Source organism: Polypterus senegalus, chromosome 12 (genome assembly GCF_016835505.1).
Source record: "Polypterus senegalus isolate Bchr_013 chromosome 12, ASM1683550v1, whole genome shotgun sequence".
Lineage (NCBI taxonomy): Eukaryota > Metazoa > Chordata > Cladistia > Polypteriformes > Polypteridae > Polypterus > Polypterus senegalus.
In genome coordinates, this window is record NC_053165.1 from 101,289,556 (window position 1) to 101,314,377 (window position 24,822).

Genomic DNA, 24,822 nt, shown 5'->3' on the forward strand with positions numbered 1-24,822 from the left:
GCTTCTCCATAACCAGACACAGGGAAGTCTTATATCCCATATTATAATTTTGACTTTGATATTTTTATAATTAAACTATAGACCACAGATGTTAACTGGGGCTGAAAAGATTGGCTTACTGAGTCTTTTGTAGTGGAAAATTGGCTTATGCATCGGACTAACCGTACTGGTAAGTCTGTGTGCAAAATATTTTCAGTGGAGCTAAAGTTTACTGAAACTTGAGAAAAATAGGATCCAGTATTATATCGATTGTGTAATGGATCCCAGTTTACTGATAAACTTTAAAGACAAATATAATCAACATGTGATTGTAGACTCATTATTCTCATGTGCACCACATACAGCGAAATCCTTACTTGTACAGTATGTGCTAATCAACAAGCAAATCATCACTCTGATTAGCGTATGACTGCCTTACCTAAAAACCTCTGTCTTTTCTTACCTGAAAAATCTCAGAACATTTTGGACAAAAAGAAAAAAGCCTGGGGTTTCTTACCAAATCCTAAAAATATGCAGGTTAAGCTCATTGGCAGCTCAACAATTTCCTCCGTGTGTGTGTGTGTGTGTGTGAGAGAGAGAGAATATGATGATGATGATGATGATGATGATGGTGAACTGGCACCTTTCCATGGATGTTTTCAGCCTTACACCTCACTTCATCAGGATAGGCTCTGGTCCATTGCAACCCTGGAGGTGTATAATGTGCTGGCATATAAGTGGAAGTAAACTTTATAAAACTGGATTGAATTTAGTCAAGCATTCTTTTATTTATTTATTTTTTAATCTCTCTATAGGGAATTCTTTACAGTGAGCAAAAAAAAAATGGCTGATTGTTTAAAACAAGGACGCATTTTACTGAGTTCACATTTCTTCCTGACCACTTTGTGTTAAGTAGCAGAGTATCTCTTCTTACTGCTTTGCTTGTTATGGCTACTAGATAACTTTATCAGTCCAGTGTGCCAGTGTCTGATTACTACAGTATGCAATTATTTTTCTCTTATCCCTATCACATTAATTTTCTTTTCATTTCCTGTCACTTCCATTGCCCCTTCATTAATCTCTGCTCAGCCTGTTGGCTTCTTCGCCAAAGTTGCCTCCTTGTTTCACTCCATCATCTCCTACATCTTTGGAGCCAGTACCCAAGAGGTAACATTTTTGTCAGCTGAGGTCAAGTTTGACCTTTGAACCATCTGTGCATTAGTTTGTAGTATTTGTACTGTACCTTAGAGGTTTTTTGATCAGATGCCCTAGACCTTTTGTGCCATGTTTTTGTGGATCTAGTTTTAGCAGACTAGCTGTTTCATTATCATGCAGGGTGACACTTAAAGAAAGAAGGTGTTTATATGTAATATAACCTCACTGATCAATAACTGCTCTCCCCTGTCTGCTGATAAAGGAAAGCTGATCTAAGTGATCAGGGTAAACAGGCAGCTGTGGCATGGAGGAAGAGAGGTCATCACAAGAAATGCTGTAAGTCAGAGCCTGTAAGGTTTGAGAGATGGTGAAGCCTTCCAGTCGCCTGCTAATGGATATATAACAGCGGGGTGGCAGCTTTAAATTCTCTGCTGTTGCATCCTCTACAAACAGTGAAATGTTATTTTCTTTAACAAGAGAGTAATAAGCTTTTTCTTTCTTTTTTTATTCCTTCTCTGTAGGTGCAGGATAGTCGGCCTGTTAGCTTCCCCTCTTTGCTTAGTCACTTTACTTCAATGTTCCTAAACCATGGAATTGTAGCCATGCCAGTTTCACCAAAGAAGCGTGGAGTGCCACCATTGCAGTCCTTCAGCCCTCTGGCTAGTCCTGTCCCATGCGACTTCCACCTGCTGAACCTACGCACTCTTGAAAATCAGGCAGGTTTTTAATTTTGAATCGGGTCAAATACTCTAGAAGACAATGTGGTCAAGTGTTTCATGACTTTCAGCGCAAACAATGGATCATGGATCTGTGTATGAATAATGTGCATTCCACAAATTAACTTGTGTAAAAGGATGTTAAAACATCAGAGGAGTTTTATCAGTGAATACTCACAAGATAGAAAATGCTGCCTCTGCACCTGTATAATAATGGGTTCTAAGAAATGGCTTGATACTTTTTTAAGAATTATCTTTAGAGTGTTTGTGACATCTTTGCTGAGCTGGCGGGGACTCTCTTAGCCAAGTGTGTGATTTGCTTTATGAATGATGATGTTTACATTTCTGATTGATCTAATGGACACATATGATGTATTTCAGGAGGAAGTAAGCCCATCTCTGGACACTACACTTTTGCTCCATCGGAAAGGATTTGACTGTGGTTTAGAGGCTAAGAATTTGGGCTTCAACTGTACCACCAACCAAGGAAAGGTAGGAGAATTATGCGGAGCTTGTTAAATTGGAATTTTGAGGAGCAGGCTATAAAGTAGCAAAATCATACTGTCATGTTATAGTAATAACAATGTATACTATTCTGAAAGTATTGTTGTCTGCATATTATTTGCAATGGTGATTGACAGGTTAACAGATGAGATTAGACAGAGTCCCCTTGGACTTTGATGTTTGCTGATGATATTGTGATCTGTAGCGATAGTAGGGAGCAGGTTGAGAAGACCCTGGAGAGGTGGAGATATGCTCTAGAGAGGAGAGGAATGATGGTCAGTAGGAACAAGACAGAATACATGTGTGTAAATGAGATGGAGGTCAGTGGAATGGTGAGGATGCAGGGAGTAGAGTTGCCGAAGGTGGATGAGTTTAAATATTTGGGATCAACAGTACAGAGTAATGGGGATTGTGGAAGAGAGGTGGGAAAAGAGAGTGCAGGCAGGGTGGAATGGGTGGAAAAGAGTGTCAGGAGTGATTTGTGACAGACGGGTATCATCAAGATTGAAAGGGAAGGTCTACAGGATGGTAGTGAGACCAGCTGTGTTATATGGGTTGTAGATGGTGGCACTGACCAGAAAGCAGGAGACAGAGCTGTAAGTGGCAGAGGTAAAGATGCTAAGATCTGCATTGGGTGTGAAGACGATGGACAGGATTAGAAATGAGGACATTAGAAGGTCAGCTCAAGTAGGACGGTTGAGAGACAAAGTCAGAGAGATGAGATTGTGTTGGTTTGGACATGTGCAGAGGAGATGCTGGGTATATTGGGAGAAGGATGTTAAGGATAGAGCTGCCAGGGAAGAGGAAAAGAGGAAGGCCTAAGAGAAGGTTTATGGATGTGGTGAGAGAGGACATGAAAGTGATGGGTGTGACAGAACAAGATGCAGAGGAGAGAAAGATATGGAAGAAGATGATCCGCTGTGGCAACCACTAACAGGGCCAGTCGAAAGAAGAAGAATGCCAAGTAGCACTTGTTGTTCTAATTTCTTTGTCTGTTGTGTAACATTCATTAGGTTTCTAAATGTTAAACATTTCATTTATTCTTTGTTCTTTTTCATACTGCAGCTCTTTATTTCTGGATTATTTCAAAATCTGGATCTACTTTCCATTCAGCCCATGACGCTATCTCTAATGCATGATGGTCCTTCCCTCTCTAATGTTTCTCAGATCCGAATGGAACCCATGGAGATCTCTTCATTTCGCCTACGTTTTCGCTAATAGCACTTGGACTTGTATCTTGCAAAGTAAAAAAAAAAAAAATCACTGTGGAAATACATGGAAGCAAAGCTTGGAAACTGAAACAAGACTGCTGTATCACTGAGTAGTCTGTGATGAGAGAGATTCTGGCACACGTCTGTTGCCCCATTTACACTGCACAACTTTATAGAGTGGGCATTGTTGCAGCAGGTGCTAAATGGATCATTTCAAACACTAAATGCTCTGAGGATTAGTAGCAGAAACACTGCACAACTGGCAGAGGTTTGTTGCTTTACAGTTTAGTGCCTCCAGGTTCAGCACTTGTACTTTTAAAATTGAATGCAGCAGTGCAGGTAATCATTTCAAATTGCTCCATCTAATTATTCTATTTTATAAGATAGACCTACTGTTTTTTTTCAGCTGGAAGTGGATTATGAGTGATTTATCATCGTATGGACTCCTTTATAAACATGACTTGTCTGATACTGTACTGTGAATTAAGCCTCATCTTTACGTGTCCAAGTCCAGGCTGCTGCAGAAAGCTCTTGGCTCTGGGATGTGGCCGCTGGCCAGGTCAGTGTGGCCTGTAGCAGGATTGTCTGAACTAGGTAGGGTTACTGCTGATTTAATTGATGTGTACTTAAATTAAGTTGGTGTGACTGCTGAACTACTCCAGCGGTCATTTAAAGTTTAGGAAGTGGCGTTTCTGGAGTTGAGCAAGGGCTTCACAGTTTAATGTAATTTCCAAATAGAAGTTTAAAAATAATTGTGAGGATAATGATGATCTTTCTTGTCTCCTTTTAAAGCTTGAAAAGGGACATGGATCATAAATAAGTTTGGCTCTCAAGTGTGCACACATCTCTAGCGGGTGCATTGGAAAACCACACATATGAAGTACGTGTTTGAGCACTCAGAGAGCGTTGCTTTAGTCCGGGTACCTTTGTAAACAGGAAAGAATTGTTGTACTACATGTATAAAAGTTCTGTTTGTCTCCTCCACTCCCAGGAATGTCTCGGTGAGCGTGGAGTCCAAACCAAAAGTGCATTGAACTGTGGGGGACTTTTGTTGCTGATGCTTAAGTCAGTGTCAGTAATCTGAAATTGAGCACACTGAATGTTTTTAGGGGCGGTTATCATCCGTCATCGCTGAAGTGGGGAAGTTTTTATTTTTTGTGATAAGTTGCAATATTTCACACAATGTGAGGATTTTTGTGTATTTGTTTTGGATATGGTTAAAGTGTGTAAAAAAAAAAGGACACTTTCATCTCTTTAACCAAACTTTAAAGTCAGTACATGAGAATTGGACAAATTTGACCACAAAGTCTTGGGCTTGTTTTAATCAGTTACTCTATGAACGAGAACAGGATTTCTTTTTTGTCATATTGTGGTGATTTGTTCCAGACACTAACGCAAATGGAATCATCTTTCTTTGCACTGTTCTCATTCACCTGTGTTGTGCTTTTTTTTTTTTGTAGACCATAATATTCACATGGATACAGTACAAAATTAATTTGATTCAATTCTTTGATAAAAATGATTGAGCCAAATTAAAATCAGTTATCCACTCCTGTACAATAATATAAGAATCATAATACAAATGTGTGATTTAATAACCTGTATCTTATAGAAAGTGAAAAGCAGGTAAAATCTGTAGAAATACTCCATTCAGTTTTTAAATAAACGATGACGTAAACAGAATCGGTTCACTGTTCTGCTGCTTCCAGGTATCTTCATTTTTGTAATGTATTTCCTTTTGTTCTGCATATTTTGTAATAGCAAGTAATGAATTATTGCGGAAGTAAATAAAATAGGACTTTAAAGATCCCTTGCTGTCGTTTACCTAACATCAGTACGACTTGTAAATTAGCTGGTCGATTTAATCCCACGCTCAAGTCTTGTGTTGCACACAGGATGTCAGTTTGCACAACTCTGTGAACATGAGCCACACGAAAGGGGATGCGGACGGACTGAAATGCACTGGCGACCCACTCACAGAGTGCTGCTTTACAAAATCTGCGATGTACCGGCACCCTGTCCTGCACCCGACGCTTGCTGGGATGGCGCTTTCCCACAACCCTATTCAGGATAAAACAGGTTTGGAAAATGGAAGGATGAATGGTTTACAGCATTTGGAACTCCCAGCATCCTTTGGTGACATTTCCACAGTTTGTCCCCTAATCGGATAACATCACATTTGTGAGTAGCAATTATACATTCTTTATCTAATGATGCAAGGTAACAGATAAAAAAGAAAAAGTCCAATACTTTAACTAAAATGAAGTTGATGTTTATTTTCACTTTGATAAACTTTTATTAGGTTATTTACATTATCTGAAGCCATAACTATTATAAATGTTTACAGTACATTGTCTTTGGCCACAAATCCCTAAAAGCTGCAAGCACTAACCAAGTTTGGTTGTTGGAAAAGTTCACTTCAACACAAAACAAGCTTATATGACATTTTACTCGTACCATATTCAGAGAGGAGAAAAGTATTTTTCATGAAACCGGTTGATTGTCACGCTGTGAGCTTTTGAAAACCCTCCCGCTGTTTATTAGGTACCACAGAATGCCAGTGGTGTCGATGGCTGCTCATCTAGTTCTGCGGTGGATGTTGGACAACTCCTTGTGAATCATGGCGAACGTGGGCCTCTTCCGGGGCTCGTACTCCCAGCAGCGACACATAAGGTTGTAAATATCTGCAGGGCAACCATCTGGGGCTGGCATACGATAACCTAGGGGTATGAAGCAAAGGGTTACATGATGAGAATAGGAAGTTATCGACTGAGAGACTGACACAACCAAATAAAGGTATATTTAGTTTTTACATGCACATGGCCAAGGTTTAAAGCTTTTGTGCTATTTAGGATAAGATAGTACAGATAACATGTACTAGTTTCAAAGTTACCAAGAAACAATATTTGAGAATTGTGCCCGTGACCCTTAACTGGATTCAGCAGATTTGAGAATTTGTCGATTTTTCAATGGCAAACTTGGTGCTTGGTGACTTTTTACCTGCATTTTTGTATTACAACTTAGGCTGGTCATCTATATACTGTATACAAGTCAGTGTGTGTATGTATGAATGTTCCAGCATCACTTCTAAACAGCTGGAACGATTTTCATGAAACTTGGGACACGTTTGTCATTAGTTGACTAAAAATACTGTAGGGTGAAATCAACCCTAATCCACCCCCTTCTGGGTACTGTGAGGGGTAATCTTACGGTCTTATATGCACGTTATCATCCAGTTGTCACTCGGAACGACCACCAGAGGGCGAACTGGAGGTGACTGCCAGCATTCTTTATGTTCGTGCACCACCACACCACACGCCCCTGTTGCTTTTGAAATTGAATAGTTGGCCGGTTCCGAGCATCAACTTGGTGATAACATACATACAAGACCACAGGACAAGCACATTAGTAAGTCTTCATTGTTTGTTAATTTATTTTTTTTTTTAATTATATTTTTCTCAAACAAAAAAAAATGGCTGGAGTGATTTTCATAAAACTTGGTACACGTTTCTCATTAGTCGACTAAAAGTACTGTAGAGTGAAATCAGCCCTAACCCACCACCTTCTGGGTAGGTGGTCTTGTATGCATGTTATCATCCAGTTGACACTCTGAACAATTCTTTATGTTTGAGCACGGCCCCCCGTTGCTTTTGAAATTAAATAGAGTTGGCCAGTTCCGAGCATCAACTGGATAATAACATACAGACCGCAAGACAAGCACATTAGTGAGTCTTCATTGTTTATTAATTTATTTTTATTTTTAAAGTGTTGGGGTTTTTTTATCATGTTTTTCTCAAACAATTAAAAAAAAAAAAAAAAAATCCTGTTATTTTCCTCCCGGGCAATGCTGCGTATTTCAGCTGGTTACTTATAAAATTCAAGGATGCTTAGCCAAATGATAGCAAGCAGCTCAATGCAGAGGTTCTCATGGTAGAGCCCTGCTATTGACCCCCTAAACTCAAATCAGACAGCAAAGAGACCCTATACGCTGGTATCGACACACATCTAGGACAATTTTTAGCAATTCTAGCTATTCCTGGTCCAGAAATTGCAAATATGAACTTTTGTGGCCTTCTCTGAAGCCTCATATTAGACTTTGTAGCTGTATGGTCACAAGTGGTAAAGACAACCTCATCCAGTCTGATTTTTAAACACAAGAGCTTCTTAAGACCACAGGCTGTATTCCTTCACTTTTAACTGCAAACATAACATGACATTTGTAATTTAGGATGGCCTGGGAGAGGAGGGTCTTTGGGTGGAGCCTGTTCTGGCAACATTTAAAACAAGGCAGCAAGCAAATCTGAAGAAGGTGCTAGATCTTCACACAGCCCCCTCATACTAATCCACACTCGGAAGGAGTGCATTCAGAGTCACCGAATAACCAAACATGCCAGTCTTTGGAACAGTTAGTAGAAAACTATTACAGACACAGGGAGAACATGTCGACTTTACACAGATGACAATTTGGAATGGGATTCAAAACAAGGATGCCAAACCTGCGTGGCAGTCCTACTAGCCAGCGTGCCACCCTTCTTGACTTCTTTACTGTAATGTCAAATATAATGGTCACGATTACTGACGTGACCACAGAGATTGAGCTGGACTGTAAAAATGAGAAGACTGCATACAGTAGTGCAGGGGTGGGCAAAGTCGTTCCTGGCGGGCCACAGTGGCTGCAGGTTTTTGTTCCAACCCAATTGCTTAGTGAGAAGCACTTATTACTCAAGTAACACTTCTCCTTCATTTTAGTTTTCTTGCTCGTTTAAATTTTGAACCCTTATTGCTTATTTTAGTCTTAAACAGCTGCATTCTCAGTTTTTAATTGCTCCTTATTAGAAACAACATGCAAATGACAAGAGACCAGCATGTGACGATGTGGGTTCTGGCTCCACACTCCCATAGCTTTTCGGGAGCCCTTCAACCCAACACCGTCGGTAATGTTACCGATGAGCTAGTCAGTGAAGGCAATAAACATCTAAGCAAGGGGATGGTTGAATGTGAAACAGTGCTTTTATTAAAAGAAACAATCAAAACAGTGTTCAATAAATAAAGTAGAGTGCAGTTCCAAAGTTCTTCAATAAATAATCCATAAAATGAAAACGTGGAGGTTAAAACAATAAGAAAAACAATCCTTTTAAAACGAGAGGTAAAATGATCAGGATGCAGTCTTAAAAACAAACAATTGGCAAACTCGGTGCCTTCGTTTATAACTAGCGTCTCTCTTGCTTCACCCATCAGGGCCCGGCAACAAGGGAGACGCTCGCTCTGCAGCTGACCTTCTTCCTACTACTGCTGTCAGTTGCCTCACCGGTCCTTGGCTCCGGTCGGCTCCTCCGGACAGCGACTTGGGAATCCCTTAACGGCCAAGGCTCTCACGTTAGGGACACCGAGTCCCAAGTCCCGACTCCCGCTAACTTCCGCGGAGACTCCTGCACCTTCCCAGTCACTCCCGCCCTACAAAACAATCTTCTGCGGGGGCGATCACAACCACTTCTTCTCCCGGGTGTTGGCCAAACACCTAGGCTGCCTTCAGCTACCTGCGAGCATTCGCTCGCTTCCTCCTGCACCGCATTGCTTGCGTTCTCTCTCCTTCCTGCTTCCAACCTCCATTTCTTCTCTCTTTCTTTTCTTCCTTTTTCTCCTTCCACTCCTGACCGTCTCGCGCTTCTTTTAAATGAAGAGGGACCATGACAGCTGTAACCTATTAGCCACGGGAGCAATCACGGATGTGGGCGGTTCCTCACCTGTGCACTCGGTGAGAAACGCCCACACCCCAGCCCCGCTGCTCGTCATGGCCCAACGCCCTCTCGCTATGCCGCCGCGAGAGCGGAGATTATTTATTTAAAAATGAATGGTCTTTGCTCAGTGAGCTGTGGACCCGCTATAACACACAGCATTTCTCCAGTTGGCTTGTTTCCATTTATTTCTACCTGTGTGTATTTATCCTGCACTATTTGGTTAAATTAAATACTTGGAAGGAAAGTGAAGAGAAAAATGTGAAGGACTGAGAATTACTCATCCATTTTAGACTTCAAATCATTTGGATGATATCCTTAGAAAGGAAAACAAAATAGGATACGAGAATGACCTGACATGGCAAAGTTAAAGCGCTCTAAAGCTATGAAATTAAATTATTGGCAAGAATTGTTTTCTAATTAAGCAATTGGGTTGGAACAAAAACCTCCAGCCACTGTGGTCCTCCAGGACTGATTTTGCCCACCCCTGCTTTAGATCACGGGTGGCTGCAGGTTTTCATTCTAACCATCTTCTTCATTAGTGACCAGTTTTTGCTGCTAATTAAGTTCTTTTGCTTTAGTTTTAATTAACTTGACTCAGGTCCCTTAGTGGTCTCTTTTTTTCCTTAATTATCAGCCAAACCATAATGGGACACAAAACAAGCTGCCACATGACCAGCTAACCTGTGCCCATCACACAATATCTGAAAATAAAGAAAGGTGAAGGTCTCAGTAAGGTTGATCTGCTCAGGTCACCAAAACATTTTGATGGTGTTCAAAAAAACAGAAAATTGACAGTTTTGGAAATGTCTGCTGTGGTAGAATGAGAGCAGCAACAAGCCATGGAATTACAGTACAGGCCAAAAGTTTGGACACACCTCCTCATTCAATGTGTTTTCTTTATTCTCATGACCATTTACATTGGTAGATTCTCACTGAAGGCATCAAAACTATGAATGAACACATGTGGAGTTACGTACTTAACAAAAAAAGGTGAAATAACTGAAAACATGTTTTATATTCTAGGTTCTTCAAAATAGCCACCCTTTGCTCTGATTACTGCTTTGCACACTCTTGGCATTCTCTCGATGAGCTTCAACAGGTAGTCACCTGAAATGGTTTTCACTTCACAGGTGTGCCTTATCGGGGGTTATTTAGTGGAATTTCTTGCTTTATCAATGGGGTTGGGACCAGCAGTTGTGTTGTGCAGAAGTCAGGTTAGTTGGACGATCATTTATTTCTCAACAGGACAATGACCCCAAACACACCTCCAGGCTGTGTAAGGGCTATTTGACCAAGAAGGAGAGTGATGGAGTGCTGGAAATGGTCATGAAAATAAAGAAAACACATTGAATGAGGAGGTGTGGCCAAACTTTTGGCCTGTACTGTAAACAATGGGTTTAATTAACACCAAGAATCAGCTTCTTATTAAGAGATTGGTTGGAGTTTGAAATCCCAGTTCAGCTGATCATCCGTTGGCTCATTTCACATCTGATTTCTGTTTGGCTGTCTTTTAATGAAGAAAGGAATAAATTCAGAGGATGGAATCCATGAAAACAGGGCTATTAAACTAAAGGGAAAAGGAGTTAATTAGCAGTGAAAACTGGTTACTGATTAGGAAAAGAATTAGAATGAAAACCTGCAGCCTCTGCGGCCCTCCAGGACTGTGATTGAGGACCCCTGTGCTAAACACAACAACAACATGATTCCTGAGCGCACAGACAGGAGTTCATTGGAAACTTTTGAATGTTAACATTAGGAGATGCAACTTGCAAACTCAATATTGACTTGTTGGATGTGTATGCTGATGCCATTTCCTTTATTTATCATTTAAAACAGATCATACTTTATTAATGTTAAACAGTGGATAAATGGTAATTATTTAAATTTGGGGAAAAAAAAGTTTCTTTAGTGCATGTCAACTTTGTAAATACTAAGTCAATACTCCTAAAAAGCCTGAATTTTAGTTCTGTGTTCTTTCATATGGATTCCTTCTCAGTCATTGCATTTCTGCTTCCTTCAGCCCTGACATTTTGCAGAATCCTTAGCTGCAGGTGTATTGATTTGTTTCATGCTGTAATGGTTTATAGCCAGGCTTTTAAGATCACTTATTACTGTAGAATTAATTCAAATGTGAAAACAAAGAAGCAAAGCCATACAACTTTAGTCAGTTCACTAGATGCTGATGAATGTACAATTCTGATTCTCACATATGAAGTCATAAATAGTTTATCACCCCTCACATGACAGAGCATATGGTGCTTGTGCTCCAGGGTGTGTGTGTAGGAATCTCAAGATGCAGACTTGATTAAAATACTGAGAAGATACGCAGTAAAACTAGTGCTGGAGGCAGGACCTTTAGCAAAAGGGAAGACCCCCAACTCCCATCATTCTCAGCATCTAAATCAAGACTCATTAATTTAGCACAGTATACATGGTTAGAGCTGCTGCTGAGACCATTTATATTACTGTCTTTGTGCTTTTTTAAATAAAGGTACACAGTTTTTATTTTCTTTAGCTGCTTTGGGTCTGTGGCTTGCCTTAGAGTGGAGGTTTTAGTCACAATTGATAAGCATGTTTTAACAACTCTTCCATCCAAATGAAATAGTGGTTGTTTGCCTGCAAAATACTGAATTGTAAGTTGCGGCTTCCTTGGAACAGTTAGAAGTTTGTGATATCTCGACTAAAGATGCATACTCTGAATTCGTTAATGACGCCGACTTGTCAGTCACTCCTGGCACTGACTCTGCTAGGTTAGCCCACAGAACTGCAGCGTCAAGGCCAGAGCAGCAGGCTCACAGTTTGGTTTTGCCTCATCCAGAATGTTTCTTAATAATAGCTAAAGAGCCTTGTGTGAAGCAGTGCCCTCTGGAGCTGCAGAATAACTTTGACAATTGACCCTTTGAAATCAATACACACACTGAGAAAAACAGCATATTAATAGACTGATGAGTAATTTGAAAATCTACAGTAAGCAATCCATCTGATATCCTCCATAATCTAAACAAAGCAAGAAACCATAGTAGAAGAACGCACGCTCACTCCCTCGCATCGGACTCCAGGATAGTCCAGACACACCCATTCGAAACCTTAGCCCACCTCCAAGCCCAATGCGCAGCAGGGTCACTCTAATTTTAAATGTGGGCAATTCCTAAAGAAAAAGAAAATGTACTAAAACATTACATTCATACTGACTCATTTTCTTTTCTTTTAAAGTAGCATCATTTAAGCACAGCATGTTCAGTTGTTCCCACACACACACATTCCATAGCTGAACTGCACTGCTGCGTAATTAATGTTTTAGTTCAACTATCTTGTTACTACAGTTATTTATCAAATTTTGTGTTGTCCATTAATAGAATAGTTTGATAAAATTGTTTAGTCTATGATGTTCTGTTCAGTAAAGCTTTTGTTATGATAGACTCTGACAAACCCAGATAAGCTGACTGTTCTCATATTACATCCTACTTATCGAAACGACTTGTTCTCATGTATATGAGATTCACTCAGCTTTACGACAATAAAGTTCACTTTCTCACAACAAAACTATCATTTTTCATACTCTATAAATAATAGGCTTTATGTTACACACTCTCTTCCAGATTCCGTATCAGCCAGCTGCTGCACTTCCAGCGCTGATGTCAAAATGAACTAGCTGTTGACCAATTGCTTCAAGACGTGCCCAGACTTTTGGTAAATGACGCAAGTCGCATTATTCAAACATTGTGCCAAACATCAGGATCTTAAAAGGAGAAGGGCTTCAAACTATGTTTCAAGTTTCATCCACAAAGGTGAAATCGGGACGTATTAAAAACTTGTCTACTGTGAACTTACGTGGGACAAATACAGCATGTGATTACATTAGGATTAGGCTTCATTTAAAAAAAAATTAAAGTAGAATTTCAACAATTAAGTCATTAAACTTTCTTCAGGGATGGATAAATATGTATGTAAGCTTATTACTGCCATGGCGCTGGACAAGTTATAACAGCCAGAGATGAGTCACCAAAAGAATGAGCTGGCATTACATCATCAATAGCAGGAGCGACCATAAAAACAGCAACTCTGCACAGTCACACGCGCAGTCCTTTTAAGGGTAGTGAGCCACCTCAAAGAGCCATGTAAAGAGCAGAGAATCCACCCATTGTGATGCTCACCACTGATACTACAATACATAATAACATGAATCTACTGGACATCGTGCCTTCTAAAAAAGTGAATGTCTCTGTCTGAGCCAGCAAAATGGTGAATGCCAAACCGCTGCTTCATTGTAAGGGTCTCAGTATGTTTCCTCAGCTGGAGGATCTCCTGTCTGAGAGACATCTTTTCATCAAGCACTAGGTTGACAACTGCTGGACCTGGAGCCAAAGCATAGTCATGGTCCTCGAGGATTTTATCATCATCCTCCTCCTAGTCATATAAATGCAACAATATAAATCTGTCTGTTGTCCACTGGAAGAGTGGCTATGACAGATCAGAGATGTGAACTGATACCACCGAAATACTGAAGCAGCTCACTCAGAGAGGATTCATACCAATAACATACTGAGCCAGTGTTATTTGAACATTTTTGACAAGAATGGGCCATTCAGACCAACAAGCTTGCCAGTGCCTACCCACCTAATTTCTTGAGATTTGAAGGTCCCTATAGTCCTTCTCTCTACCTTACTCCTTGATAATTTATCCTGCATGTCTACAGTCGTTCTCAATGGGATTAAGGTCTGGGGAGTTTCCTGGCCATGGACCCAAAATCTCAATGGTTTGTTCCCCGAGCCACTTAGTTATCCATTTTGCCTTATGGCCCGGTGCTCCATCATGCTGGAAAAGGCATTGTTGGTCACCAAACTGTTCTTGGATAGTTGGGAGATGCTTCTCTCGGAGGATGTTTTGGTCCCATTCCTTATTCATGGCTTAGAATTGTGAGGGAGGCCTGGACTCCCTTGACTGAGAAGCAATCCAACACATGAATGATCTCAGGATGCTTTATTGTTGGCATGACAGAGGACTGATGGTAGCGCCACTCACCTTTTCTTTTTTCCAGATACCCCAAACAATCAGAAAGGGGATTCATCAGAGGAAATGATTTTACCTCATCAGTCCAATCCCTGTACCTTTTGCAGAATATCAGTCTGTCCCTGATGTTTTTCTTGGCTTTTTTGCTGCCCTTCTTGACACCAGGCCATCCTCCAAAAGTCTTCGCCTCACTGTGCGTGGAGATGCACTCACACCTGCCAGCTGCCATTCCTGAGCAGGCTCTGCCCTGGTGGTGCCCGCAGCTGAATCAACTTTAGGAGACGGTCCTGGCGCTTGCTGAAGCCTTCTTCACAGCAGCAGCGGAAATGGGTTTTTTAGGATTAAAGTCATTTTCATGGCAAAGAGAAACTTTGCAATTAATATCAATTCATCTGATCACACTTCACAACATTCTGGAGGATATGCAAATTGCCATCATAAAAACTGAGGCAGCAAACTTTATGAAAATTAATATTTGTGTCAGTGTCAAAACTTTTGGCCACGACTGTATGGTTTTCTGTGAGAAGAAAAACTTCTCTAATGTTTGTGTGAAATTTACCCTTAAAGGATCAGTTATGTATTTTGCCATGGAGGGAAACGAATAGCGAAGAGAAGCACACAGCCAGTCTCCATTTAACGTGGTGAATCTCACAACAGTGGCTCACTTTTTTGCTTATTTCCTTCCCTGAAATGATATGAATATGTTGCTTTGCAATATGTGTGCAGTCGCAAGACGTGGATGAATACTTGATAACACTTGTGATTGAGCTACTCAAGCAGTTTTAAAGAGTTGTTTCTCATTTGAAAAACCTTCACCACAGAAAAGCACACCATATATTTTTTGAAAACTCACAGAAATTCTTCACTTCAGAATACAATTTCATGTGGGAAATTAATACATATCTTGATTTTGAAAAAATAACTAACTTCAAAAATACCAAACTTATTCTTAAATAATGTTTCCAGTTGTGCCCCTGTGGTCTTGTTGAACTCATTTTAAAGTAACAGCCTGGCTCTGCTGTACTAATTAGAACATTACAAAATTTTAGATGAGAACAGGCCATTCAGCCCACCAAAGCTCACCAGTCCTATCTACTTCAATCCCTCAAAATAACATCAAGTCTGGTTTTAAAGGCACAAACTCTTGAATAATGCAATTGTCCATCAGTTTTACTACTTTTTCTGGACTGTAGATCCCTTCATAATTTTCAAAACTTCAATCATGTCACTTCCTGATCTCCATGGGCTCTGCAGAAGGAGCATCGGGTGAGTGGGCTGAAAGGCCATGCGTGTAGCTAGCAGGCCCATTTCTAAATGTGCCAAATGTTTCTTTGACTTGTCTAGCTCCATGTACTCATTTCTTTTTATCGTTTTGTCTACAGTGATGCAGTCTGAGGAAGTTGTTGGAACTTCTCTGGGCCAGACACCTTGATGTCACAACATGTGCGGTGGAAGAATTAAGTCTTTCTTGATATTCTTTGAAGGGTTTCTGAAGATAACAATACCTCAATTGACCTGCCAAAGAAAGCTTTAGGGATTTATTTGTTTGTCAGCTACAGGCACACCATCCATCTTCTTGGCAATTTGAAGCCCACTAGTGCCTTATTTCAGTCTCGGCATGTTGGCCTGTGCTATACAAATCAAGTAGAGTACAGGCATCTATCGACACACTGGAAAGTCCAGGAGGGGACAATAATAAACTGCTCAAGTAGTGTACTGATGGCACATCAGCTGAGAAGCTTTCTACCAAACACCAATGGACAGTTACTTTGGTTACTCACTAATTTTGTGAACTCTACAGCAAGATGGGCCTGAATGTCTCATAGCCTACAATGTCATCAGCTGACAAATGGTGAGCATTTTAGACAGGACTTGATCAGAGATGGAGAGCAGGCCTACAGAGGAGAATTTACAAGTCCTCTCATGCTTGCTACACACAGAATACATTTGCTTATTTGACTGACACCTTTATGCAAAGTGACTTACAACATTTATGATGCAATTGGTTACATTTCTTTTGCTTGCTCCTAAAGTCAAGCACACTTCTTGATATGGAGTTGCTTCAGCTGCTGTGGTGTTTTTCTGGAGGGATCGAAATTGAGCTAGACAGCGAAATTCTTGTTGTCAAGCCAGTGTTGCTGAAAAGGTTTTCCTCTAATTCTGACTTCTCAGTTGTTTTGAAACGTCCACACAACATAAAACTGTAGCTGCAGGCTTTCATAACATGTACTGTACGTTTCTGCCCTAGTTGGATGTGTCGACAGCTGCAGGTGAGGACTTGTTCTTCACACTCACTTGAGTACTAACACCCTTTCAGTGCTCTGCAAAAGTTAATGTAAAAATACATGTACAGTACTACATACAGTAGCTAAGTACACTGAAGACCACTTGAACATATTTAGACATCTTTACATATCCAGGTTGGTTTTCAGACTTTTTTTGGTAAAATACGTGCTATTAAAGCTGACCCACCGTAGCCTCTGTAAATTCCACCTGAAATTTGATTGCTTATACATTTACATTCTTTTACATATCCTTGGTTTATTATGGTAATATCAATACCAAAATATAATTTAACCCATTTAACGATCAGCATGCAACCACCCCACTGTCTGTCACCCCGGCCCCAATGAAAATACTACCCCTGTGGCCCACCCAATGTCGCAAGCTTTTCGCCAGGCCTGCCTCATACACAGAAATGCTTGTCGGTCAATGTGTTTGAAGTTAGATTAGATAGATAGATAGATAGATAGATAGATAGATAGATGAAATGTATAATATAATAGATAGATAGATAGATAGATAGATAGATAGATAGATAGATAGATAGATAGAATATACTATATGATAGATAGATAGACAGATAGATAGAATATACTAAATGATAGATAGATAGACAGATAGATAGATGAAATGTATAATATAATAGATAGATAGACAGATAGATAGATAGATACTTTATTAATCCCAAGGGGAAATTCACATAATCCAGCAGCAGTATACTGATACAAAGAAACAATATTAAATTATAGTAATAAAAAAGAAAAAATGAAAAAAATAAAAATAAAATTAATGTTAGCATTAAAACAAATAGATGCATAACACATGCCACGGTGTCCCCATTTTCCCACTTCTGTCACAAATGGTGGTCCGCCTAGGCCAGAGTTAGGCAAAGTTGATCCTGGATTTCCGCGGTGGCTGCAGGTTTTTGTTCCAACCCAGTTTCTTAATGAGAAGTCAATTATTGCTAACTAGCCGACCCACGCCACATAATTATTCATTGATGGGTGAACACTTCCTGAAAGACACAGTTCAGCAGTCCCCTATTCAGCATCGCGATAGGGCGGCGGCCATCACTCCGGGTTCGGTGTCAGTCTAACAAAGGATAAAAAGAAGGGGCACAGAAACAACAGGGAGACAAACAAAAATGGCAGGAATGAGGGAGACCCGTTAGCAAAGCAAAGCAGCCCGAACCGAGAAGAACAATGAAAAGTCAACGTGGCTCAGAGGTGCATGTGGACTGTAGCAGAGACCAAAGCGACTGAGGATGTGTTTGGTGAGGTGTTGGGGGCGGGCACATGAGCTGGCAGTGCGCATGCCTCGAGAGCGAGGGTGGGCGCGGGAGGAGGGTTAGAGTTGGCGGGCGGGGCCCCGACGTGCGTACCCCATGGTTGGGCGACTTGGTCGATTATATACAGTATATAGATGAAGCACTTATTGCTCAAGTGACATTTTTCGGCTTCATTTTAGTGGTTTCCCTTGTTAAGGTTCCCCACCCTTCATTGCTTATTTCAGTCTTAAACGGCTGCATTCACTGTTTTAATGACTTCTTATCAGAAATAAGATGCAAATGATAATGGAGCCAGCAGTTTTCCGTATACACCTGTGTGGATTCATCATGCACTATTTGGTTTAATAAAACACTTAAAGAGTAAAATGTGACAGATTGAAAATGATCTGTTTTAGGCTTCAAATCATAAATGATCCGTTGTCATTTGCATCATATTGCTAATAAGAAGCCATTAAAACAGTGAATGCTGCCATTTAAGACTGAAATAAGCAATGAAGGGTGGGGAATCTTTTTAACAAGGGAGACCACTAAAATGAAGCCGAAAAATGTCACTTGAGCAATAAGTGCTTCATTAGCAATAATTTGACTTCACATTAAGAAACTGGGTTGCAACAAAAACCTGCAGCCACTGCGGCCCTCCAGGATTGACTTTGCCTACCTCTGGCCTAGGCGAACCTTTCTGGAGTCCTACAAGCTGTCTGTCAGTTTCTGTCAAATACATGAAGCTGTATGCTTGCAGAATCAGATTTGACATTAAATGTTCATCACTAGGGTGGCACGGTGGCGCAGTGGTTGCACTACTGCCTCGCAGTAAGGAGACCTGGGTTTGCTTCCCGGTTTCCTCCCACAGTCCAAAGACATGCAGGTTAGATGCATTGGCGATGCTAAATTGTCCCTAGTGTGTATTTGTGTGTGTGTGTGTGTCCTGCAGTGGCCTGGCGCCCTGCCCAGGGATTTGTTCCTGCCATGTGCTCCGTGCTGGCTGGGATTGGCTCCAGTGCACCCCGTGACCCTGTGTTAGGATATAGCGGCTTGGACAATGACTGACTGACTGTTCATCACTACCTGGCAATCAGTAACACTTTAGTTTAATCCTGATCCTGACTAATGTTTCTTGAAAGGCTTTATAAATTTGAAAGAAAGGAACAAATAATCTCAGACATGACCTCATTGGTTCAGTTTACATCATGTGTTGAATACAAATAAGAAAATATGTAGGTAACCTTACCCTGCTCGATTTCTTCTCTTGTCTGCTGATTAGATATGGAGGTGTAAGGGGTCAAACCCCTGGAGAAAGTCTCCCATAACAGGATCCCAAAACTCCAGACATCACTCTCTGTGGTGTAGCGTCCTGCAAGAACAGGAAGATGGCAGTGGTGAGGCACCGAACGGCCACAAGGAAACCTGCCTTTACTGGTTTAGGCAGGCAGCACACTGGATTTGCCATTCAAAAAAAGGAGTTGCTTTGAAAATGACAAGCCGTCCAAACCTCTGGCACTTTCTGTGCGTCAGTTTCAACAGAATAGTAATGAACCTGTTAAGTGGCTTCCAGGGGCGTTCGTTTTCAGAAATGTTCTCTGATTCACCCCCTCACACTGAGTCAGAAGGCTGCAAAACCAAATGGGGGCTTAAATACAAAAGTCCAGAAAAGAAAGAAATATGAGAATTTGACATCTCTGTGCATTTTATATTACTGCCTTTCAGTGGGTAAAGTTTTCCTTTCATTTCATCAGTCAGATGTCTTGTACTGGCTGTTAAGGTTTTAAAATTAATGCAACAGTGATACAGAGCTTAAAAGAAGGTCATTTTTTAAACCAAGATTTGTTTCACCATCACATTAGCTTTTGTACAGTTTCAAAAAATAAATTGATTGGGAGCAAAACCGTTTGTGAATAACTGACAATATGACTGAGCAACCTCACGATTGCTACGGGGGACCTCAAGTGTGCTGGCAGCAGGGGTTGCCCTTACTTGTCTCTCCTGTCAGACTGTCAAAAGAACTTCTTAAAAGATGTCTTCAGAGGTGATTACTGGAAATGGTGTAAAAAGCAAGTCTAGATGGCCATAGGACTGTTTTAGTTTTCTAAATGTTTTCAAAATGCTAGAATAAGGGTGCTGAAAAGCAGAAGGGCTATACCTTGTAGTGTGTGGCCAGGGCCCTTGCCTCGCTGGGACGCCTCCATACTGGGAGAACCAAACGTGGCCACAGAGAGTTACTTCCCCCAGGACGCTAGATGGCAACCCCTACCCCCGGATGCAGCGGTGCCACAAACTCTCGCAGGGCTTCATGGGAGTTTGGGTTTGATACAGCCCTGTTGGGATCCGCAGGTGCCACCAGGGGGTGCGGCAGCAGGAGCTACTGAGCCCTTATGGGCAGTTCTTCCACCAACACCTTTATAAAAGGCGCCAGCAGCCACTACTCGAGGAGCCAGAGTCGGGAGGAGGGAGATGATGCTTGACCATAGGAGTGGAGGAGAAAGGAAGGAAGGATTTGTGCTGTGCTTGTGCTGTGGGAAATGGGGGACGGCGTTTCCCACGAGGTAAAAAAGGTAAAATAAAAACTGTGTGTCCCACTCTCATCTATATCGGTTTCAGGAGGCAGTGCCAGCCTGGGTGGTCCACAACCTCCATAGCTGATATTACAATTTAATAACAGCATCCTCGTAGAATTGAAACACAGGAAATGTGCGCCTTAAGCAACAATTTACTCTTCATTTGAACTTCAGACATTATCATTATCATCACCACCAAAGGTTTACCCAGATTAGCCTGATGGCCCCAAATCTTTTCGCCCACTCTCCGCAGACCCTGGGAATTCTTTGTGGTGAGACCATTCTTCTCATTTCATCCGCCACCACATCCCAACTTCTTCAGCCTCCCACTTGGCCTAATTCCCCCCGTCTTCCATTTTGTGCACCTCTTCACCCAATCATCTTCTGCCTTTCAATCCGGACCACAATGGTCTCTTGCTCCACAGCATAATACCAGTCCTCTCCACGTCAAGTCTTTCTCTAACTCCATGATATTACATACATATATATATATACACATATATATATATATATATATATATATATATATATATATATATATATATACACATATATATATATATATATATATATATATATATATATATATATATACATATATATATATATATATATATATATATACATATATATATACATATATATATATACATACATATATATATACATATATATATACATATATATATATATATACACATATATATATATATATACATATATATATACATATACATATATATATACATATATATATATATATATATACATATATATATATATATATATTCATCTGACACTCATTTCTGTTCTTTCCAGCTTTGCTTTAATTCCATCTTCATCCATCACGTCTCATTCCCATATACTAACCTACTCCTCACACAGCTTTCTTACATTTTTCCCTTCAGTGTCAGAGTGACCCTTTTAGAAGTAAGTAATGGTGACTGCTCCTGGAATTTCTTCCATACCCCTCTCACTATTTCTCGTAATGCTGTGCCTGCACCTCCACCTGCAAATGCCACCAAACATTAAACAATTCTCTTCTTTCTCTTGACAACTCCAGAGCCAATTTCTCTAATTCAGCTTTATTTTACTGTCAAATCTCACACAAAGGCTCAAAGTGTCAGATTAAGACAAGTACCATTTCTAATGCTATTGAAATACAAATTAAACTACTGTGAAGACTGGGGCCTGAGCTTATTTAAGATCCAAAAATATAAGCAAATCCAACAAAATAATGTATTCTTTTTCACTTGGTAGTGTTTTCCCTCTGCATTTCTTCTCCTTGCTAAAGCCACTCTCCCTTTCTCCATTTGGGCCATCATTCCTTTCCGTCCATTTTATTTCAGAACTAAAGATCCATTAGTTGATGGCAGCCTTTTCTAAAACATCTGGAGATGTTTTAATGTAATGGATTGTCAAAAATGCAGTGTCCTGCTTGTACTTCATAGCTGTACTGAGTCAAGGTCAAGCCACTAGGACTCTCAAAGCTCAGATCTGTCTGCAATGAGTGGCAACCTCACTACTTAGGGTGGCTTCATGAGATGGGTATCCAATAACAGATTCTTGGCCATCATCCCCACACAGAGGAGTTCTCAAGATTACAAAGTAATATGTCCCCGGGTTCACATCATCTGGGCAGTGCGTCCTACACAGGCTGCCATCATTGGACTTCCAGGACACAAACTTACAAAAGCAGTCATCTGAGCCCGAAGAGTCAAAGGTGAACTTCCTCAGTTCATGTGACTAGACAGGCTTTTAACTGTGAGGGTGTCTCTTCTTCATAGTGAGCTCAGTCCATTTGAGTCCCACTTCAAAAACATACCTAAGTAGCTCTGTCTGCTCCTTACAGTTCGCCAGCTGTCCTAAGGCAATGGTGGACACCGGCTTATCAGAGTATAAGATTTCTTGTGACAAAATATCCACATAAAAGAGTCATGAATCTGAAAATATCCATCAAATCACAAAGTACAGGATGCTTAAGCTCTAAAACATTTCATGTGGTATCACGGAGGTAAGAAAAAAAATAAGTGGCAAAGTTGAAATAAAGATGAAGATAGTCCTACACCTGAAGGCCTAACTTTTAGTTACATCCATCCATCCATTATCCAACCCGCTATATCCTAACTACAGGGTCATGGGGGTCTGCTGGAGCCAATCCCAGCCAACACAGGGCGAAAGGCAGGACACAAACCCCGGGCAGGGCGCACACACACCAAGCAAACATTAGGGACAATTTAGAATCGCCAATGCACCTAACCTGCATGTCTTTGGACTGTTAGAGGAAACCCATGCAGACATGGGGAGAACATGCAAACTCCACGCAGGGAGGACCTGGGAAGCGAACCTGGGTCTCCTAACTGCGAGGCAGCAGCGCTACCCACTGCGCCACCGTGCCGCCCTTTTACTTACATGATTCATGCAATTTATTCTTCTTAAAAATCAAGATCTGTCGAAACTGGTGTCCGTTACTGTACTTTAATAATAGGTTAGGCAAAAATGCTTACAACCCACTAAACAAATACTTTACCAAGCTAGAACTCCATACCATAATTCAGGGCCTCTGGAGCAGTCCATTTGACTGGGATCTGCTTCATGCCTCCTGTAGCTGAGTAGACTCCATCCTCCTCCTCGCGGGACATCCCAAAATCACTTATTTTCACAACATTTCTTTCTGTCACCAAACAGTTCCTTGCTGCCAAGTCCCTTAAAGAAAGTGGAGAAATGTAATCATCTCAGAAAATTCAGAAAGTAGGCCCATGTAGAGGCGCTTTTCCACTGCATAGTACGGCACAGTACGGTTCAGTACAGCTCACCTTAGTTCGGCTCAGTTCGGCTCGGTTTGCGTTTCGACTGCAGTTTAGTACCGCTTTAGAGTGGGCGATTATTCCCGTGTCGTTATAGTTGCGCCGCCTCTACTGCCGTGACACCGTGGATCTTTTACAACAACACGCAGACAACGACAACACTTTAACTCGACGACGCGCAAGGTTAAGCATCTAAAAAAAGCACATCACTAGCTAACTTTTATCACTGTTGCAAAGCATAAAATGAACTTAACTGCCAGTGTAACATTAAAATGCTGATTCTGTATATTACAGATCTTCCACATTTTGCAAAAAGTCGCAACAGACCATCTGTTTGGACATTTAACCGTGCTTCAGAGTGGTGGGATGTGATTGTTCCCGGTTTTACAAACACTCAGTGGCTGGAGAACTTTCGAATGTCTGAAGAAACATTCATCCACTTATGCAACAAACTGCGTCCAGCGATGGAGAGACGGGACACAAACTTCCGCGTGTGTGTACCTTTAAAGAAAAGAATGGCCAGTGAGGCAGTAATGACGATTTTCTCCGGCCAATCAGTGACCAGCAGAGTTTACACGTCACGTTTGGTAACGGTTCGGCGCGCTTGGAACCTCGGCTGAGGTGGTACTAAAAAAAGGACCAGGTACTGTTCCCAGTGGAAAACCCCCAAAAGTGAGCTGAACTGAACCGTGTCATGCCGTACTATGCAGTGGAAAAGCGCCAAAAGATGCAATAAAACACAGTTCCGCAGTTACTGAAAACATCATTTTTCACCATATACAGTATCTGCTTTTTGATAATTTTGGAATTGCCCTACACAAATCAGCTCATTCATTTCAATTCATTTTATAAAATCTTAGAAATATAAAAGAGATAAAAAAATTGGATAGAAACAGACCAGTGTGAACAAGGTCATGTTTGAGCATTAAGAATTTACTGGCAGAAAGCAATCGCAGATCCATCCATCCATTCATCCAACCCGCTATATCCTAACTACAGGGTCACGGGGGCCTGCTGGAGCCAATCCCAGCCAACACAGGGCGCAAGGCAGGACACAAACCCTGGGCGGGGCGCCAGCCCACCGCAGGCAATCGCAGATATGAAGTGCAAATATAACAAGGGCGGGGGGGTCAAGCTAAAGTTAGAAAATGGGATGAACCTTAACAAAAGTGATCATATCATTTCACAGTGTAGTCTACACCCTTCTCAATGCACTTGTGCCACCTGCCTGGCAGTGCCAGCAGAATAAAAGGTTTTGTCTTGTCCTCACAGCCACTCATGCATCCGAGTTATTGTTGAACACAACATGCCAAGGGGTACTCCAGTCACTAGTGCAAGTTACTGTGCCTTGCTGGAGATCACTGTGAAGTCTAATATTCGATCCAAGTGGCAGGGACTGCTGACTCAAGGAGTCCTTTTGCTGTAAGACAATGACACACAATGCTAAGAACACCAAGGCTTGTCTGGAGAAACTGAAGTTTGAGGTGTTGTCACATCCTCCTTATTCACCAGATTTGGCACCGTGTGATTTCCAACTTTTTGGGCTGCTAAAAAAACATCTGGGTGGTCGTCGATTCAA

The 24,822-nt window shown here is 41.1% G+C and overlaps 2 protein-coding genes across 3 annotated transcripts in view; one reads left to right on the top strand and one right to left on the bottom strand.

Annotated features, from left to right (window-relative positions):
* Positions 1 to 5,373, top strand: part of man2a2 (mannosidase, alpha, class 2A, member 2) — a 58,081-nt gene extending 52,708 nt beyond the window's left edge. For both annotated transcript variants that reach the window (XM_039773042.1, XM_039773043.1), the window contains exons 21-23: positions 1,656 to 1,850; positions 2,232 to 2,342; positions 3,420 to 5,373. In XM_039773042.1, the coding sequence (XP_039628976.1) occupies positions 1,656 to 1,850; positions 2,232 to 2,342; positions 3,420 to 3,572 (459 nt within the window). In that variant the 3' untranslated portion in view covers positions 3,573 to 5,373. The remainder of the gene's footprint in view (positions 1 to 1,655; positions 1,851 to 2,231; positions 2,343 to 3,419) is intronic.
* Positions 5,374 to 5,815: 442 nt separating this feature from the next.
* The window catches only part of fes (FES proto-oncogene, tyrosine kinase), a 155,518-nt gene continuing 136,511 nt past the window's right edge, over positions 5,816 to 24,822 (bottom strand). Inside the window, exons 17-19 of the mRNA XM_039773045.1 lie at positions 22,985 to 23,142; positions 19,113 to 19,235; positions 5,816 to 6,285 (exon numbers count right to left, since the gene is read on the bottom strand). Of these exons, the coding sequence (XP_039628979.1) occupies positions 6,143 to 6,285; positions 19,113 to 19,235; positions 22,985 to 23,142 (424 nt within the window). The 3' untranslated portion in view covers positions 5,816 to 6,142. The remainder of the gene's footprint in view (positions 6,286 to 19,112; positions 19,236 to 22,984; positions 23,143 to 24,822) is intronic.